Source organism: Neopelma chrysocephalum, unplaced genomic scaffold (genome assembly GCF_003984885.1).
Source record: "Neopelma chrysocephalum unplaced genomic scaffold, ASM398488v2 Primary Assembly neopelma1_43, whole genome shotgun sequence".
Classification (NCBI taxonomy): Eukaryota; Metazoa; Chordata; class Aves; order Passeriformes; family Pipridae; genus Neopelma; species Neopelma chrysocephalum.
Window position 1 is genome coordinate 22,398,312 of NW_020897702.1, and position 18,106 is coordinate 22,416,417.

At 46.8% G+C, this 18,106-nt stretch overlaps 1 protein-coding gene across 2 annotated transcripts in view; it reads right to left on the minus strand.

Annotated features, from left to right (window-relative positions):
* Positions 1-3,384: 3,384 nt before the first annotated feature.
* CAPN5 (calpain 5) overlaps positions 3,385-18,106 on the minus strand; it is a 57,941-nt gene continuing 43,219 nt past the window's right edge. For both annotated transcript variants that reach the window (XM_027677608.1, XM_027677609.1), the window contains exons 4-13: positions 15,627-15,835; positions 15,007-15,199; positions 14,249-14,442; positions 13,279-13,356; positions 12,552-12,747; positions 11,116-11,238; positions 10,234-10,430; positions 9,775-9,896; positions 6,900-7,036; positions 3,385-6,577 (exon numbers count right to left, since the gene is read on the minus strand). In XM_027677608.1, coding sequence (XP_027533409.1) covers positions 6,395-6,577; positions 6,900-7,036; positions 9,775-9,896; positions 10,234-10,430; positions 11,116-11,238; positions 12,552-12,747; positions 13,279-13,356; positions 14,249-14,442; positions 15,007-15,199; positions 15,627-15,835 — 1,632 coding nt within the window. In that variant the 3' untranslated portion in view covers positions 3,385-6,394. The remainder of the gene's footprint in view (positions 6,578-6,899; positions 7,037-9,774; positions 9,897-10,233; positions 10,431-11,115; positions 11,239-12,551; positions 12,748-13,278; positions 13,357-14,248; positions 14,443-15,006; positions 15,200-15,626; positions 15,836-18,106) is intronic.

Below are 18,106 nucleotides of genomic sequence, written 5' to 3' on the forward strand. Positions count from 1 at the left end.
ACCGCAAGTGCCGCGCTCCCCCAACGTCCCCACGCCCCAAAAATGCGTCCTCCTGCACCCCTGGGGTCTGCCCCAGACCATGACATTGTAGAATCATAGAATGGCCTGGGTAATAAGGGACCTTAAAGATCATCTGGTTGCAAACCCCCTGCCATGAGCAGGGACATCTTCCACTAGACCAGGTTGCTCCAAACCCCATCCAACCTGTCCTTGAACACTTCCAGGGATGGGCATCCATAGCTTCTCTGGGCAACATATTCCAGTGCTTCATCACCCTCACAGTAAAGAATTTCCTCCTAATAGCTAATATAAATCTCCCTGCTTTAAGTTTAAAACCATACTGTCTTGTCCTATCAGTATGTGCCCATGTAAAATGTTTTCATGGCACTCATGAAGATCCCTGCCACAGGTTAAGCTGCAGTTTCAAGTCCTCGTTGTGTAGAGCCCTGATGACTTCTTGGGCAAATGGGTGGCTGGAAGGATCCCCCTGCTCCGTGCAGAGTGTTCTCTGGGATGTGCAAGGAACTATATTGAAGTCCTGTGGGGTGAGGCCAGGAGCTGAAAGGCGTTCTGGTTTGAATGCACCAGCATGCATTTGTAAATGCGAAAACTCAGACAAGAACACGCTCAAGGACCAGGAAACTCAGAGCTGAGGTTTTCCCTAGAAGCTTAACTCTGACCTGGTGACTCCCTGCCTGAATCTGGGCTACTGTCTTTTTTCCTTCCTGCTAAGAAAGGTGGGGTTGGATTTTAATTGTGCTATGAAACATTACCAAGTCTCTTACTTAGGTATAAATCATGTCATTTTAGCTCTTGAATGCTGCAAACCTTTTTATTTGCAGTGTTATCACACAAGATGTTTCTAAGCTCCAGTCTAGAATGAGGGGGCCTGAAACCCTCTGTGGACCTGGATGACTGAAATTTTTTGGTGATACTGCAGAAGTAAGGAGCAATAAAAGGGAGCCTCCTTCCTTCAAAGTCAACCTGGAACTCTGCTCAAAATACAGGAGAAGTCATGGTACAGTCACCTTCTAAGTGGTGTCTGTCCTTCCTATCCTGACTTTAAGCTCAAAACACATGATTTGTGATCACCTGGGGCCATGCCCGGCTTCACTCAAGCCCTACTCACTGTGTCAATATAGTTGGTGTGGATGTAAGGGCAGATAATGGCTGTGCCCAGGCTTTACTCTGGACTGCATCTGTTGTGCCTGGAAAGGGTCTAGGCTTGGGTAGCCTTTCCTTGTGCCCAACATGACCCATGGGTGTGTGGAAAGGCAGTGAGGGAGGCTCTTCCAGGAACATAGAGCTAGACATGCTCCTCTGCCTGCACCATTGGGTTTGGAAGTGGGATTTGAAGAGCACAAGGAGCATTTGGACAACTCTCAGAACAGACTCTAATGGCTGCGGGTCATGGGATAATCCCTGGTATTTAACACCTGGGGTATTGGCCAAGGATGTGGTAGCACCTGAACAGCTCTAAGGGACAGAAAATGAACCCATCCCCTTGTTGAAGGCCCTACTACCTCTGTAGCCCTTCTTGCTGGAAATCGCTCACCCTTTTGAGCAGCAGGAGGTTCATAGCCATATGGGGGGAATGTACAGGGGCATTAGGGTGGGAAGCTGCAGGCTATAGAGGATCCAGCTCCAAGAAGAAATATTCCAGCAACATCTTTCAACCTTCTTCATGAAGATGCTCTTTCAGGTGAAAAGGAGTCTCTGAATTGCAAATTTATCACAGAATCACATGATCACAGAATGGTTTGGGTTGGAGGGGACCTTCAAGATAATCTAATTCCAAACCCTCCACCATGGGCAAGGACACCTTCCACTAGACCTGGTTGCTCAAAGCCTCATCCAACCTAGTCATGAACAGTCTCAGGGATGGGGCATCCACAGCTGCTCTGGGCAACTTGTGCCAGTGCTTCACCACCTGCACAGTGAAGAAAATCTTCCTAATACCTAACCTAACTCTGCTCTCTTTCAGTTTAATGCCATCCCCCCTTGTTCTATCACTACATGGCCTTAGAAAAATCCTTATTAAAAATCCCTTATAAAAACTATACTTAATTTAACATTTGTGAGCAGAAATCCCTGGCAAATGGCAATGCTGGAGAGATATAGAGGTGCTTCAGGACCATTGGTGAGCCTGGGCTGGATCCTGCCTGGAGCTATGCATTACTCTAATGCTTGCTGCTGGTCTCCAAACATGCACAATCTCCCCACATCTCCACACTGACGTGCTGGGGTCCCACATCAATTCCAACATCCCTCCTTGCCATGTTGGTGCGCCCTACCAGCACAGGGACAGGCAGGGCTGCAATGCAACCTCCATTTTTAAGCCCACTGCCACAGTACCAACAAAACTGAGATGTGGATGCTGGTGGGGAAGCATGACCTCTATGCCTACAGGATGATCTGTGGCTTTTCCAGGCCTGTATACACCTTTTTTTAGAATGTGCACAAAGGAAGGCTCAGTAAAGCCACCTGGTCTGTCCAGCAACAAGTATCAAAGCCCCATAGGTGCCTAGCCAAGTCTACTGCTCAGAACACCCTCCAAGAGAGTATCAGGATGTTTGGCGGGTATAGATGTTTGTGAGGCTTTCCCCTGAGGAAAGATCCTTGCAAGCTGTTTCAGTGGTGGAGGCAAAAGAGTAAGATGCTCCTTTCTCTGTCTAGCATTTGGTGACATATATTGTCCCAGAGGATGATCCCAGGAGCTGGAGAATCTGGGAAGGTGCCCCCACCCCACGATAAAAGCGCTTTTTTCCTATGTCTGCTCCAGGCTTTTGAGGGTGGACTGCAGAAGTGCACAGCTCCTCCACACTGCAAAGACCCTGAGCACAGTCAGCTGGTGGAGCTGGAAGCTGAGACGGAAACAAGAGCCCACTTTGGGTCTGTGTGTTACAACAGCAAGACTGGAGACTCCCATGGGCAGGGCCACACTTTTCAAATGCTCCCCATGTGCCAGGTGCAGGTTTGTTATCTGGGGGAAAGCCATCCAAAACCCACTTCCTCCTTCTGCTTTGCCCATAAACCCTCCCCCCTCCTTTTATTTTTTTAGCAATCTGCAGAGCTTTTTCCACATCAGATGAGGCTCAAAAAAACCAAGTTCCCTGCACTGTGGTGACTCCAGGGCAGAGATGCAAAGGTTTATAGTCAGAGGAAGTTACTGGTTACCTATCCTCTCTGTGGATTTTCTCAGTGAATGAGACCGTAACCTTGTGTGAAAACCTCATGCAGATCACCTTGCCTCAGTCTCAAAGTCCACAGAGAAAATAATTTGAATGGAGTTTAGTGAAGCAAGCAAATAGAAAAGGCTCTTCAGGGCCACCTTGTGCCCATCAAAAGCATTCTGAAAGAACACAGCAGTTTAAAGGCAGGAAGTCTGAATAAAATATACACAATTTATTTATTTATAGGAGGTTTACAGCTGTACAATGTTGGCTTTCTGTTTGGACCACTCTCTGTTCTTGTGCAGCGTGACACATCAGTGCCTTTGGAGATGAAGACAAGTCACAGCCTGTTCTAACATGCAGATGTCAAAAAGAAATGGATTTCATGGAGTGTAATGGCAGGCTGCTTGCAACCATTGAAATGATTAAAAGAAGAAATATAAAATGAATCAGAGACATGTCCTACACCACCTGGGAGGGACTGGAAAATGCTTATCAGACCCGCACTCCTCTCAGACAAAAAAATCCTGAATATTTCTGTCTACTTCATTTGAAAAGAAAAGGCATCAAAAATTGGAATGGCATTTCAATATCTGCTCCACAAACATGACAAAAAAAAGAGTAACAAAGGTAATTTTTGTTATTCCATTGGAAATGTAGGGGAAGAAGGCTTTTGCTCCAACTTTTCCAAAGCTTTGGAAAAAAAAGGACAAATATTATTGATATTAAGACATTTTGGTCCTGATATAGTATGATGATTTTTTTTTTAAGAAGCTGTTTAAAAGCTGCCTTTCCTCTCATTATGGCTTGATTCTTTGTAGGAAGGAAGGAGTCTGCCCATGGGGACCAGGGCATCATTACTCCTTGTTAAGCTTCAGCACTGCTCCTTGGGGATCACGGTGAGATTTGGCACATGGCAGGGCACTCCTGACCAAACGGCTCTCCTTTGCTGAAGCTATCCATAGTCTGATTTCCTGAGAAAACAAGGCTAATGCTGGCAGGCTGGATACCTCCATCTACTTATGATGGTGCAAAGCTCCTCTCGTGTTCCTGTGATGCCAAACAGCTCATCTCTCTGCCAGGTGAGGTATCTTTGGGCATCACAGTCCATCTCATATGTCACTCTGAACATAAGCCTGTAGATCCAAATGATACCTTCTGGCCCTACAATGCTGCTTCCATTTATTTTCAGTGATGAGTCCCATAAACAAAACCAGAATAAAGCCAAAATATCTTTGAATCAGTCTGCCCAAATTCAAGGATTTGCTTTGACCTTGGGATCAAAATGTCACTTGACCTACCTAGAAGCATTTAAGTAAATTCTGCAAGATGCTGAACTAAACTTGGTCCCTATGATGGCACTTGGAGTTGGAGGGTTCTCAGTGCAAACCTGGAACGATTTTGTCCATAACTGCAGGAGGTAAACTCTGAAGAGGAGGAAAGGAGAAAAACAGCCTGCAAAAATTGATGCAGTTGTACTGTCTGCTTCTGGATGCACCAAGAACTGAGCTGGCAGGTGACGTGAATTTGGAAACAGTTTACTACGTTATAGACTTAAAAGATCTTAGGGGACTTAAAAAAAATACAGCCTTGCAGCACAAACATGGGTGTTGACTAGGACAAGCAGAAACCCTACTTGCTATGGCAAAAGAAGGCTTTCCTTTTCACTTGTTTTTGCATGTAAAGGACTCTGCCCAGGCCAAAATTTGCCAAGATTAGAAGATTTTATCATATGTATTAATTTCCACTTGCATGCAGCAGGTGAGTGAAAAAGATTTGCGTGTTAGAAAATCTGACAGAAAAATCCCTTAACTTGCACCATTTTAAAGGCACATGAATAAAAACCCCCAAACAACAGGAGAAAAAATGGTTTGAAACCTGCCCTGATCAGCTGTTCAAAGGCCAGACAACGGGTTGTTGTTTGGCTTATCTGGGATGGTTTATAAGAAGCCAGATTCTGCCACCCAGTGGAATAAGGAAGATTAACCCAGTTTTCATGGAAATCAGGAGCAAACCATGGCCCCAGACATGTCCCCAAGGATGCATTTGGGTTGTGCTCATGAGACTGGCTCTAGCACTGTGCAACTCCTCCTCCAAGACAGGAGACTGGAAATGAAAGGTGAAAGATGGACACTGGTATGAATTAAATATTCCCAGCATTTTCAGGCTGCACTGGGAGCAGTGCTCCTCTAGCACAAGCTAAAATCCCGCTATTTTTTAAAAGAATTTGGGAAAGCGAGGCACTGAGAAATGATGCACTGTATGCAGCAGTAAAGATGTAGTCCATGGAGCAAAGCTCCCCATCCCTTGGACCTGACATTTTGGCCTTCAGAGGAATCGATCCCCTCTTACTTAAACACTGAATGGCTCCAGCAGACAAGCCACCCCAGCTCCTGAGATGAGCTCTTGGGATGGAGATGGCATGAAGACATGGAGACAGCAGGCACCACAGCAGTTCAAGAGGCACATGCAGGAGCTGAGTCCAGACCAATTTAAAAGCCTGACCCCAGAGAACAGTTGTCCCACATAGTTGTTGACATCTTTGTATACTTCAGAGTTGCATGGGGTTGAACAAGACTTGGGTGGACACAGCTTGTCCCTGAAATGATAGAGCCTTTGGTCTTGTTGCCCCTGTGAATTTGGGATTTGGGCTGCCTCGGTGCATTTTCCTTCCAGTTGCAGTATGCAAACCCATACCCAAAAAACGCACAGAAGGCCCCAATCTGTTTTTCCACTTTTTTGCTGTGGCGCCTCCACAGATAAGCGATTAAATGGCAATTTCAAGGGAGACAACTCCATGCACACTACTCTTAACACCAGCAGACACATTGAAGATGCATTGAAGCAGCTGGTGGGACCGCAGTGGCCACACGTGTGCATGGCGGCACGTGCATGTGCCAGCCTGTGTAAACAAACAGCATCAGGGCATCGTGCTCTGGCTGTCAGGACACACAGTGTGCTCACAGCGATCCCACAGGGCACATGGCAATGAGGGGGGCTGCAGAGGATGCCAGCAGAAGGATCATTGTGGTTCCCCGAAAAAAAGGCACCATTTTTGAACATTGAAAACACAAGATTGGCTCCTTTGAGTGGAATGCATGCATGGTTCATATACACTTTGCAGATGGTAGGTAGGCTCTGTGTGTGTCTCTCTATATATGTATGTATGTGTGCAGGTTTATATTCATATATGTGGCACCAGAAGAGTCATCTTTGAGTACTCAGACGTTAGTGAGGATGTTACTGCTGAGCAGCATCACAGCAATGGTTCCAGGGAGATCGTTTGACCTCCTGTTCCCCTTGTCCTGGAGGTGCAGCGTGTGCACTGACTGCCGGTCACTGGGATCCCCCGTCAGTACCACTTGGCCCAAGAACTCATCACTTATTAAGTTGTGGTTCCAGATCTGTGGAAATAAAACAGGGATAAGGGCAGCTCCTTCAGGAATGCAGCCAACCTTCATGCACTGAAGAGAAGTGATTACTGGGGATTTGCTCTGAGCCGGAGCCTGGGAGGTGATGAGGTGTGGAGGTGTCACTCTGTAAGTGAGAGGGATGACGGACATGCTTTTAACAGATGTCACCACAGTGATGAGAGGTTGAGCTGCACCAGTTAGTTAAGCTCAGCCTTGGGTACAGATCTGCTCTGAACAGTGTGAGGAGAGGGCTGGGGTGGTCCAAGTGAGAGAGGGTCTCCATCCCTCAACTCACTGCTTCCCTCCCAGGTACCTGAACAATGATGGGTTGTCCTGGCTTCTTCCGGTAGAAGAGCCCTTTCACATCAAATTCTGGTGATACTGTGTTCTTCTTCACTGGAGAGCGAACTTTTTGTCCTTCGCACTTTATGATCACATAAGGATCAGCTCCTGGGGAGAGAAAGGGGAATTTTTTTGTTGTGAAGTCAAAAATTGGCTCTTAAAAGAAATCTCTAAGATCCAATTTGTGAGTTTGAGCAAACAGCATTCTTTTACTTATGATGTTGGATGCACATGAGACTAGATTCTCCAAAAGGTGTGCATCCATGAGTTACAGAAACCTCATGCCTTTATTTAGCTACCTAATTAACAATTCAAATATTACCTAATCCTATTTCACCCCTTTCCCAGAATTGTTCCTCCCCTTGACAGGTCTCCTGTTTTGAGTCAGTGGTCCCTTTGGGTCATTTGTCGTCCCTTTTACGCTGTCTTTTTCTTGAACTCTCACTTTTGGCACACCATCATGTCTTTTGGAACAGTGTCCATGCCCTTTGTACAGCCATGAGGACAGTTTTGTCTAGTTTGTTAGCTTTATGTTCTTTTATCAGTTCTGTTTCAGAACCTCCTGTCTCCCAAGAAATTCCTTTCTGCTGAGACTGCCGACTTTCAATGATAGGTTAAGCTACATAGGTTAAGCTACATGGTTTTACTACATAGTTTTAAGCTACATTCATTATTCTATATGGCTATAGATTCCCCCTTTAGAGACTTTAGCTTCTGTAATTCCTCAGAGTGCTTTCCAGGGGTATCATGAAGCACTTTGCCTCCATATCCCACCAGAGGACATGGGTATCTGCCAAAGAACTCATCACAGCCCAGATGACATTTATGAAGCTCAGCTGTTGGGCTCATGCTTAATTCTATTAGGTGACATTGTCTCTAGGCAGCAGGTGGTGATGGACTGCTATGAAGCTGGTGAAGGGCTTGGAGCACAAGTCTAATGAGGAGCAGCTGAGGGAGCTGGGGGTGTTCAGCTCGGAGAAAAGGAGGCTCAGGGGAGACCTTATCGCTCTCTACAGCTACCTGACAGGAGGTTGTAGCCAGGTGGGTTGGTCTCTTTTCCCAGGTAACAAGTGACAGGACAAGAAGAAATGGCCTCAAGTTGTGCCAGGGGAGGTTTAGACTGGATATTAGGAAAAATGTATTCCCCAAAAGGGTTGTCAAACACTGGAAGAGGCTGCCCAAGGCAGCAGTGGAGTCACCATCCCTAGAGGGATTTAAAAGATGTGGCACTTGGGGACATGGTTTAGTGCTAGGCTTGGCAGTGCTGGGTTAAGGGTTGGACCTGATGACCTTAAAGGGCTTTTCCAAGCTAAACAATTCTATGATTCTGTGATTCTATGAAATGGTCCCCTCTTCTTTGGGCCTATATTCTACATAAACACTCCTCCATCACTCTAAATCCTCCTGACCATTGTAATAAATCTTCCATGGAAGAAACCATCCTTTCAGGATTTGCTGTCCTGAAGGCAGGCAGAAATAAAATCATGGAGAAGAGAAAGAGGCTCACACAAGGAAACAGCAGATGGAGAATAAAGTCACCAAGTTCACAGACAACAGCCCACAGCTAGATGGCACCTGAGCTTCCAGGAGAAGGAAAGAGTCCCTCATTAGTGAATACTTTCCTCTTATGAAACAAGTGCTCATTTTGGGAATTTCACTAGAGAATCAACTATTGCTATGGAAATTTAATTGCCAGAATGCATTTTCTAACATGAGCTTTAGTGACTATGATGGAAACACACCAGTTGGATGAGTTTTCGTGTCCCAGGGAAATGTGGAAACGAAGAGGAACAAACCAGCCCCTTCTGAGGGTCAGAGATTTAAGAACCACATCTTTGACTGCCAGACCACCTCCTTTCTAGCTTTCTGTTTGCAAGGACCTGGCTCCCCTGGTGAGACACAGCTGCTGGATTTCACAGCTGTTTTTCTAAACCAGCCTTGTCTTTTGGGATGTCCCATTAAATCCTCATATTCGATCAGCCAGAGCCAAATTCCTATCTGTAAATCACTATTTCCAATGTGAGAACATCTGGACTGGGATGTACAAGAGATGCTGTTGCACTGGGAAGAACAAAACATGCCGTTGGTGGTGGGAGCTGAACAGCTGGAAAACAGCTGGAAGAAAGCAATTCCCAAGGGCCTCTTGTGGAAAAAAATGTGGAAAGATAAACCTCCTTGTTTCTGTGAACATTCAGAGACCTTTGGCTACAGCCTTCCCTACATTGCTACAGATACACTGACCTATTGTGAATCACCCAAGAAAAAACAACCTGCCAAAGGTAAAATTCCCCCCCCCCCAAATACCAGACAGGGTAAAAGGACTCCCTTTGTGGCATGTGATAAATAACCAGACTTGGCTAGTCCTTGCTTAGAAAAGACTCTGCTCATTACTCTCAGGGTTCTAGTGACACGCAGCCCCTCTATTGATAGACATTTATCCAGCCTCCAGTGATGAACACTACACATCAGCCTGTTCCATCGTTTATCTGTCCTTCCTACTAAAAGCTCTTAAACAGAATTCCTAATTTTTACAGTTGCTCATACTCAGGAGGAAAGCCTGCATTGTTACAGCCTGCTAAGAGCTTTGGGGAAGTTTTGGGAAGATCTCAGACAACAGCCTAAATATAACACCTCCCAGATCATGTCCACAGCAAGAAGTGAGTTTGATTCTCCATAGACTTTCTCTTCCTGTGGTGTCTCAATCAGGCATGTTCACTGAAAAAAATATCTGAGGACATAAATTCCAGCAACGTCCCACTTCATAAAACCACCTCCCCCTTTCTCCACTGAAGAAACCACCTCCCAAGTCCTCCAGGGTTAGAAAACAGGAAGGGAGAGACCCATACCTCCTTGGGAGTCCTGATTTTTGAGCCCAGCTGCAGCAAGGACATGGATCTGGGATACTACTTGCGGGTAACCACACATCCCACTCCAGCAGGTGTGTGGTGGCTCATCCAGTGTCAGCTCTCTGCAAGGAAAAACACGTGGCCTTTGAGAGGTGCCCAGCCTTAACCCAGAGAGTTTGCTCTGGTAAAACGGAAGGACTATGCACTGTCCACTGTCGGACTCTGCTCCGCAGTCCAATCTCCTCAACCTGGGTTTGGGATGCTTAGAAACAGAGTGGGAGCTTCTCTGCATGTTTTGTGGTGAGACCTGTAAAGATGCCCTGTCTCTTGACCACACGTGAAAGGAAGCCAAACGCCAGCTCTCTGTAAGGCTATGACCGCTCAGGAAAACCATTAGTCAAATGCAAAGGGCTGTCTCCAAATAGCCAGTTCCTTCCCATCACTGCTCGTGCTCCTTACCGGCAATCTGAAGGCACATCTGTGAAAATCCTGAGAAGGAACTCGCCTTCATGACCAGGGTCAAAAGTGGTGGGGATGATGACGTAACGGCCTTCCTTCAGGTCTGTCCTTAGGAAGACGCTGCGGGAGTTGATGTAGATGGAGCTGGCCACCTTCTGCTGCAGGGTGTGCATCCGGTAGTTCCTATTCAACTCCACCTGGGCAGAGAGCACAGCAGGATTGTCAGCAGATTGTGACTGTCTGACAATGTACTGGTATCCACCATGGGGGCTCAGACTGCAAGGACTGAGCCCACAGTGCTGGGAGACTTGGAGCTAAGAGAAACAGCAAAATGGTCCCAGCTGTGCTGGATGGAGTGCAAGTGTGGATGGGGCTTTCCCAACTCTGTTAGCTCAGAGACTCGTCTCTTGCATCCCAGCTTAACACTGGGGGCCTGGCAAGCAACACATAAGGATTAATCTAAAAGATTTCAACATTTGGAGAGAACAGACTAATCATTGCTTTTAGCAAGAAGAACTACACAGAATCAAATGGTTTGGGTTGGATGGGACCTTAAAGATTACCTAGCTCAAACCCCCCTGCCATGGGCAGGGACATCTTCCACTAGACCAGGTTACTCAAAGCCCCATCCACCCTGGCCTTGAACATTTCCAGGGATGGAACATCCGTAGCTTCTCTGGGCCAACTGTTGTCCGTGTTGTCACTGTACGCCTCTGAAATCCCTCTTCATCTCTAGAGTGAGGCAGGCGGTGCTGAAGGCACTCCAGAAGCACCCAGATAATGCTTAAATGAACAATATGGCCATGCAGGACTGATGTACTACTCCACCACTAACAAATTTATGGTAGCATTCAGGCCAACATGCAGGAAACCCCAGTGTACCTTATGGATATCAAAGCCTATGGCCAAGTTCTCTCCTTTGCCCTCTTTGCGACTGGTTCTTTTTGGCTTCTGCTGGATAGAGATCAGCACTTCATCTTCTGCCTTCTTCACATCGAACACATACTAGAAGCAAAGGGAGTTATTAGGACAGGATCACTGGGCATGGGTAGGGGTGCACACACAGTAGGTTTAACCTCAGTTTCACCTCACCTGCCTTCCTGCAGGCACAGTACCCGTACTGAGAACCCACGCTCCCTACTCTTGGGAACTGTCATCATCTTGCCAAGCCAGAGACCTTTTTGGCTCATCTTAGAGAAAGACTGTGAAATCCAGTCTTTGAATTGCTTGGCAGAATCCAAAGAGTCCAGATGTAGTCTCATACTAGAGACTTCTACCACTTGCACACAAGTCCTACTATAAGGCATGGAAGAAGGAACTGATGTTCACAGGGACCTAAGATGAAGGCTAATACAGAGCTAGAAGATGGAAACAACTCTCCCATGTCTTTGATGACAACTCTTGCAATGGACCAGACCATCCTTCATCTGCTTGTTAGATGGAAGGACTCATAAGGACCTGGCTCATGACACTGAGAACCACAGTTCAGAGCAGGACAAGACAATCATAGAATCATAGAATAATTTAGGTTGGAAAAGACCTCTAAGATCATTGAGTTTAGCCCTTAACCTAGCACTGCCAAATCCACCGCTAAACCATCTCCCCAAGTGTCACATCTACATGCCTTTTGAACACTTCCAGAAATGCTGATTTCACCACTGCTCTGGGCAGCCTCTTCTAATGTCTTCATCCTTCCAGTGAAGAAATTTTCCCTATTATCCAATCTAAACCTCTCCTGTTACAACTTGAAGCTTTTTCCTCTTGTCCAATCACTTGTTACCTGGGAGAAGAGACCGACTCCCACCTGGCTACAACCTCCTTTCAGGCAGTTGTAAAGAGCAATAAGGTCCCCCTCAGCCTCCTTTTCTCCAGAAGAGTTTGTTCCAGGAGATGAACTTCAAGCTAGAAGGAAATGGCCCTATAGACTACACCTGTCCTAGTAAATGTAACAGTGCCAAAGTCTGGGGAACAGAACTGGAATTTGATCATTCAGATATCCAAATTGTTGGAAATGAGTCCTGGCCCTGTTTGACTGGAACCAGCCAACACTGCTACCCTGTGGTGCAGTTTGCTATTTGCTTGTGCCAAGATGGTCTACACCAGGAGGATGTAGCCTCCCTGATAAGAAGGACAAGGTTAATAGAGTTGGCCTGGATGGTGGTCATGCTGTGCCAGGAGGCTTAGCCAGAGAATGGTAATAAACACAATTAACCTATTAGAGGTCTGGAAGCCATTTTGGTCTTCTAGGTCCCTGTAGGAGATTTACAGATTTGCAAGCACATGTGAAGGGCCCAGAAGGCCCTCTGCTCCATACTCACCTGGGGGTTCTGCAAAAAGGTGTCCTTGTGGTTGATACAGCCTCCAGAGCGGTTTTTCAAGGGGTCATTGCTTCTGGTCCATGCCCCATGTAGCACTGCCTCTTCCCAGGTCTTGTGGATGCTCAGGTAGGATGTATTGATCAGACGGCACTTGATTATGTCCGTGAAGTATTTGCAGAAATCTTCGAAGGTCATCCTAAGTCAGGAAAGGGCAGAGCTGGATTATGCTGCTTCATTCCCTGGAAAAGTACACTGAAGGAGTTTTCTTGATCACCTGTTAGAGAGTAAGGGTTGTCTCTGATGGCTGATGAATAACAAAAGTTATTCATCAAATATTCCCAAAAGAGATGGTGATACCTTCATCTATACATGCAGTAAGTACTTCATTTTAAACAACAGAGCTATGTGTTTTGGAGTAGGAGAAGCAGCATAGTGTCCCTTTCTCCATAAAAGGGCACATGTACTGAAACGTACCCAGTGAGGCTGTTAAGTTCAGCCCTCTTATACCAGGTTCTCACTGTCCTGGTGAAATGGTTTGGCCCCAGTATGGTACAGAGCAGCTTGCAATCCTAGGATCATGGCCATCCAAAGATAACCCCTCATGGACTCAAAGAGGGGGCTTGGAAGGCTGTTTTCTCTGGATTGCTGTATACATGGAAATGACGCACATGCTCCATGGGGTGAAAGGATGCTGTGGGCACGGCCCGTGGTGACAGGAGGGACTCACCAGAACTCTCCATCATCTTCCACTGTCATCCCCATCTTCTCTCTCTCACTTTTACTCACTTTCTGCCACTCCTCAGAGCTGTGGGAACAGAACAGGATCATTACTCAGAGGCAAGGGGACACACAAGAATTCAAGAGGCACAAGGACTGTATAAAGCTCCAGCTCAGTCCCCATGCTGTTCTGATCAGATCATCTTCCAAACACGGGGGAAGTCCAGCATGGCTTGGAACTTCAACTTCTGTCCTGACCAGTGGAGTTGAATGCAGCCTGGCAAGATTTTATTTGGCCAGTACAATCAAAGCCCTATCAGTGAAGATAACAAAATTGACTTTGGCCAAAGGCTGTGGTTACACCAGCCCTTGGTTCATCACCTCATCTCATCTCATCCACAGATATCACAGCAGTCAGTGGTGGCGGAGATTGATTCTGTTTGGTGCTAATTTTGCTGGAACAAGACTGGGAGTGGAAAAGTGAGCTATAAACAAGCTTCATTAGTGTGAACATAGAATCATATAATCACAGAATGGTTTTGGTTGGAAAAGACCTTAAATATCATCTCATTCCAACCCCTCTGCCATGTGTGGGGACACCTCCCACTAGACCAGGTTGCTCAAAGCCCCATCCAACTTCACCTTGAATGCTCCCAGGACTGGGACATCCATAGCTTCTCTGGGCAACCTGTACCAGTGCCTCACCACCTCACAGTAAAGAATTTCTTCCTAATACCTAATCTAAACATGCTGGCAACTTCACCACAACATCCACCAGAGCCTTAATGGGAAGGTCTGCCAAGCTCAGACACCTCTACCCCAAATGAAATAGCAGATTTAGGACATAGGTTGAAGCAGCATCCCAGAGCTGCCCACACAATGTTAACCTTTGGGTGTGGATGTAGTCAGATTGTCTCATGTCTCGACACTTGCTCCAACCCAGCCTTTCCCACCAAAACAAGCTGTCCATCTCAACTCACGTGTCACTCCAAGGGCCGTTCCACTCCCGCTCACCCCACGGGTTGCGCATCCGGATCATGTCCAGCTTCTCTGACTTGAAGAAGGACAGAAGGCCATGGCCCAGGCGGACCTTCCGCACGTCCGTCACCGCGTACGCGTGGCCCTTCACCAGGCCACAGGCCAGGCGAGCCTCCATGTCAGCTGCTGATGTGGCCTGGGCAGGGGACACAGACAGTGCTCAGATCAGAGTGATGTGACTGCTTTTGCATGCACTGGGAAAGAAAGGGGCTCAGATTTCCCCACAGGTTTCTTCATGCCAAAAAGAAGAGCATCAATGGTCAGGGAGAGAGAGAGCCAGTTGGCAGATGTCTCAGATGCCGTTTTATGTGGTAGATCCCTTCTGTTCTTCATCTGTTCCATGAGGGCTCTGAGCTCCCATAATGACAACAAATAAAGCTCATTCTACTGCATATACTGGGAGGTCTGGCACTCAGCATTTGTAGAGATTTCTGCATGCAGACACCAAAACATCTTTCTCTAGAGTGAATCCCCTCCTAACATTTAAAAGGTGGTGAGACGAATCTGGGCTCTTGGACACAGAAATGAGGAATAAAGTGGGCTGGCATCCAGGATTCACTGCTTTTGCTGTCCACAAGAAGTCGGAACCCTTGGCCACAATTTATCTCATCCAATTTAGAAGTTTACAATCATGTAAGATAACTGCATCCTAAAATACCTATTCCCATGGGATCGTGACCATGCTGGTAATCTTGCTTACTTTAATGGAGCAGCTGATGAGGCCTCCCCGGTTGTGCACCTTCAACACGCGCTCAAAGAGGAGGTTTCGCTTGGCTTCATCAGTGATGTAGTCCCCTTCAGTCAGGTCGATAGGTTCAGAGACACCACCAGTAAAATCTACCAGGGCATCAGCTGTGTTGCCTCCATCCAGGGCCTCATAACAGCCTGACAACCTGAAAGAGGGTGACAGGGATGGCACAACAACTTTGGCTTGACATTTTAAGGGGTCTGGGACAATTCTTGGGGAAGCCTGGGGAATGGAGATTTGTAATAAAACTTTAAGTGGGTGAGGACAGTCAGCAGGGTGAAAAAATAGGACCTGTGTTCCTTGCAGCACTCTTGCTGTCATAGGACCAAAGTAGAAGAAACCTGAAATCTCTAGGACAGGTGTTGCTTAAAGAAACATTAAAGGATATTTTGCTCTGAGGATACATTAAGGCTAGAGAAGGTGGTTTTTTTCTTAGTTTTTGTCTGTTTAAGATATGTACTACTATTCCCCAGGAAAGCTGTTGTTTCCACTGCTGCAAACCAACTGATGAACGGAGAGGAAAAACAGAGTGCTAATGTCCCAGTTCGTCCTGTAACTGCCTCAGTACCTACTTGGCATAAGCTTTCTCCACCAAGGCACACCAGAATTCGTTCTTGGAGTTGGAGTGGCAGTAGATGAGCTGATTGTGGAGTGTGGGCAGGCGGTCATCAATCACCACATCCAGCCACTGACCAAAACGCCAGAACTGGAAGTGGAAGATCCCCGCATAGCTCTCAAGTTTCTCGGGGTTCCACTCCTGCTCCTTCCAGTCTGGGATGACCTGTAAGAGAGGAGGCGCATGCACCTAAATTATTCACTTTTTTCTGGGAATAACTCTCATCCTTGAACTAATGCAGATAATATTAAAGACAAGGAAGAATATGAGAGGAATGGATTTGCTTTCAGCCTGCTAGGGTCAGATTTTGGACCTGGTTCCTCCAATGCAGACCAGATGAATGTGTACTGGCATAGCTTAGACTCCTTGGAAGTTGGGAGTCTCTTGGAAGATGGAGTTAAAGATCCTTGTCCTCTTTCTTATAACACTACCCTGGGCATCTGCTGCCATCTACTTCTGTAGACAGGATATTGGAGCAGAAACGTCCTTAGTCTGAGCAGGGATGATTACTTTTGTTCCTATTAGTGTCAGTAGGGTACCACTATGAGAGCACACCTTCTTTGATTCTCCTACTTGACTCTGGTGTGACTTGACTGGCACAAGAGCAAGTGTTGTATTCATCTATCTGATGCTAATGAACAGGCAGCAGACACTCTGAATGCATCTACTCTGTTAAATAAAACTGGGAAAAGCAAGATTCCCATCCCCTTATGGTCTCCATTCTTCCCTGTCAAGACCTACCATGCTCATCCAAGCAAGCATGGCGAGGTGACTTGTTGAAAGAAGGAAAAGAAGGCCTGAAAGAAACCCTGTAGCAGCTGAGGGGCTGAGGGTGCACAGGTTTGGTGTCACTGCCAGCGGGACAGGCACATGAGAAGAGTAACTGTCAAAGTCCATTCATGGCTGCAGGCACCACTAGCTTTTCTTTGAATGGAAAATTCGCTCAACAGCTGGGACAGAAATGAGCACAGCCAGGCACAGATGCTACATGTGGGAGGATCTGCATTTTACTTAGAACCAGGACACAGAGGCCCACAACAAGAAACTACGCCACTGCAGCTTAGCTTTTGTTGAGGGTGAAGGCAATGTGGTTTTACTCCATGGCCAGGGCAGGCTGTGAGGCCACACATAGTTAATGTAGTTGATAGCTGACAAGTACTGACTGATTCAGCTGCAGTAATGTGACTGACTGTCCACACCTTTGCTTCTTTACTTACTTGCTCCCAAAGCATCATGACCTCAGTGAGGAAAAGCCCCAAGGTGCTCATGGGAGCATGTGTTATGTTCCAGTACACCAAATAATCAGTGTTCTGTGGAGACAGCTGTGAGTGTCGGGGTAGGATAGGAGAGGACACAGGTACACTGCATGGAAAGAGGCTCTTCAGGAAGTCTAGGGACATGGTGAGGCCACCTGTACTGTGCTTTGGCCCTTGTCCAGCTGCCAGAGCCTTCTGCCTTTTATTCTGTCTGCTCTCACAAAGCAGTAATCGTGCAGAGAGCATTCTCTCTGAAGAACACCCTGACATCTTAGTTACCAGCAACGACCCAGACCAGGCCTCTTATTGCTCCTACACTGAAATATTAATGATGCCATCAGCCCTGCAAGCTCACTGGCACTGTGAGTTGTCTGGATCAATAGAAGCATAGCAGACAAAGCCATGAAAAAGCGCCACTTTTGGAGGGTTTGGTGTTTTCCAGGACTGCTAACAGCCATGTCCCAGGGTCCTTCTTGGAGAGTGCCAGGAAAGATCAGACAGTCCTCCATCAATGCCCATCAATTCCCTCCTGACTGGAGCTGATCCTAATGAATAATCATAGAGGACCATCGTGCTAATCAACTTGCTATTAATGTGGGCTTAGAAATGATCACAGCATTGATTAGAGGCAGCTTGTCAGCCAGAGTGGGTAGCAATAGCTTCCAGCTGGCTGGTTCTGAGAATTGCTGCTCATGTCAGTGGTGGCAGGAGATACTGGTCCCCATCATACTCCTCCATCCCTTCACCTGGGGACAGTGCTGAGAACACCCTCCACCATTGAAGGTAGCAAAAGACGTCAGCTTTCATCCAGAGCAGGATGCAGGAGCAAGCACTGGTCGTGTTTCTGCACTGACCCAAGAGGAAATGAGAGGAGTATGATCTCCAGAGATGCTTCATGCTTGGAGAGTGTGCTGTGGACCACTCATCCCAGGATTGCATTGAGTCCTGGATTCAACTTGGTTGTGTGACACTGGGGCAGTAGAGCAGACCATGTCTCCTCATTCACCCAACTGTGCTGCTTTTTGCTTAGGGGCTCCCAAAATCTGGAGTTTCAACACCCTTTAGTGGGACAAATTTGCAGTGAAAGGGCTCAAAGACGGGTAAATTGGGAGCTCAGAAACACCAGGCTCATTTCCCAAAGCTGATTTAGGGCTTTTCTCAATTTTCTTAAGAGTGGCTA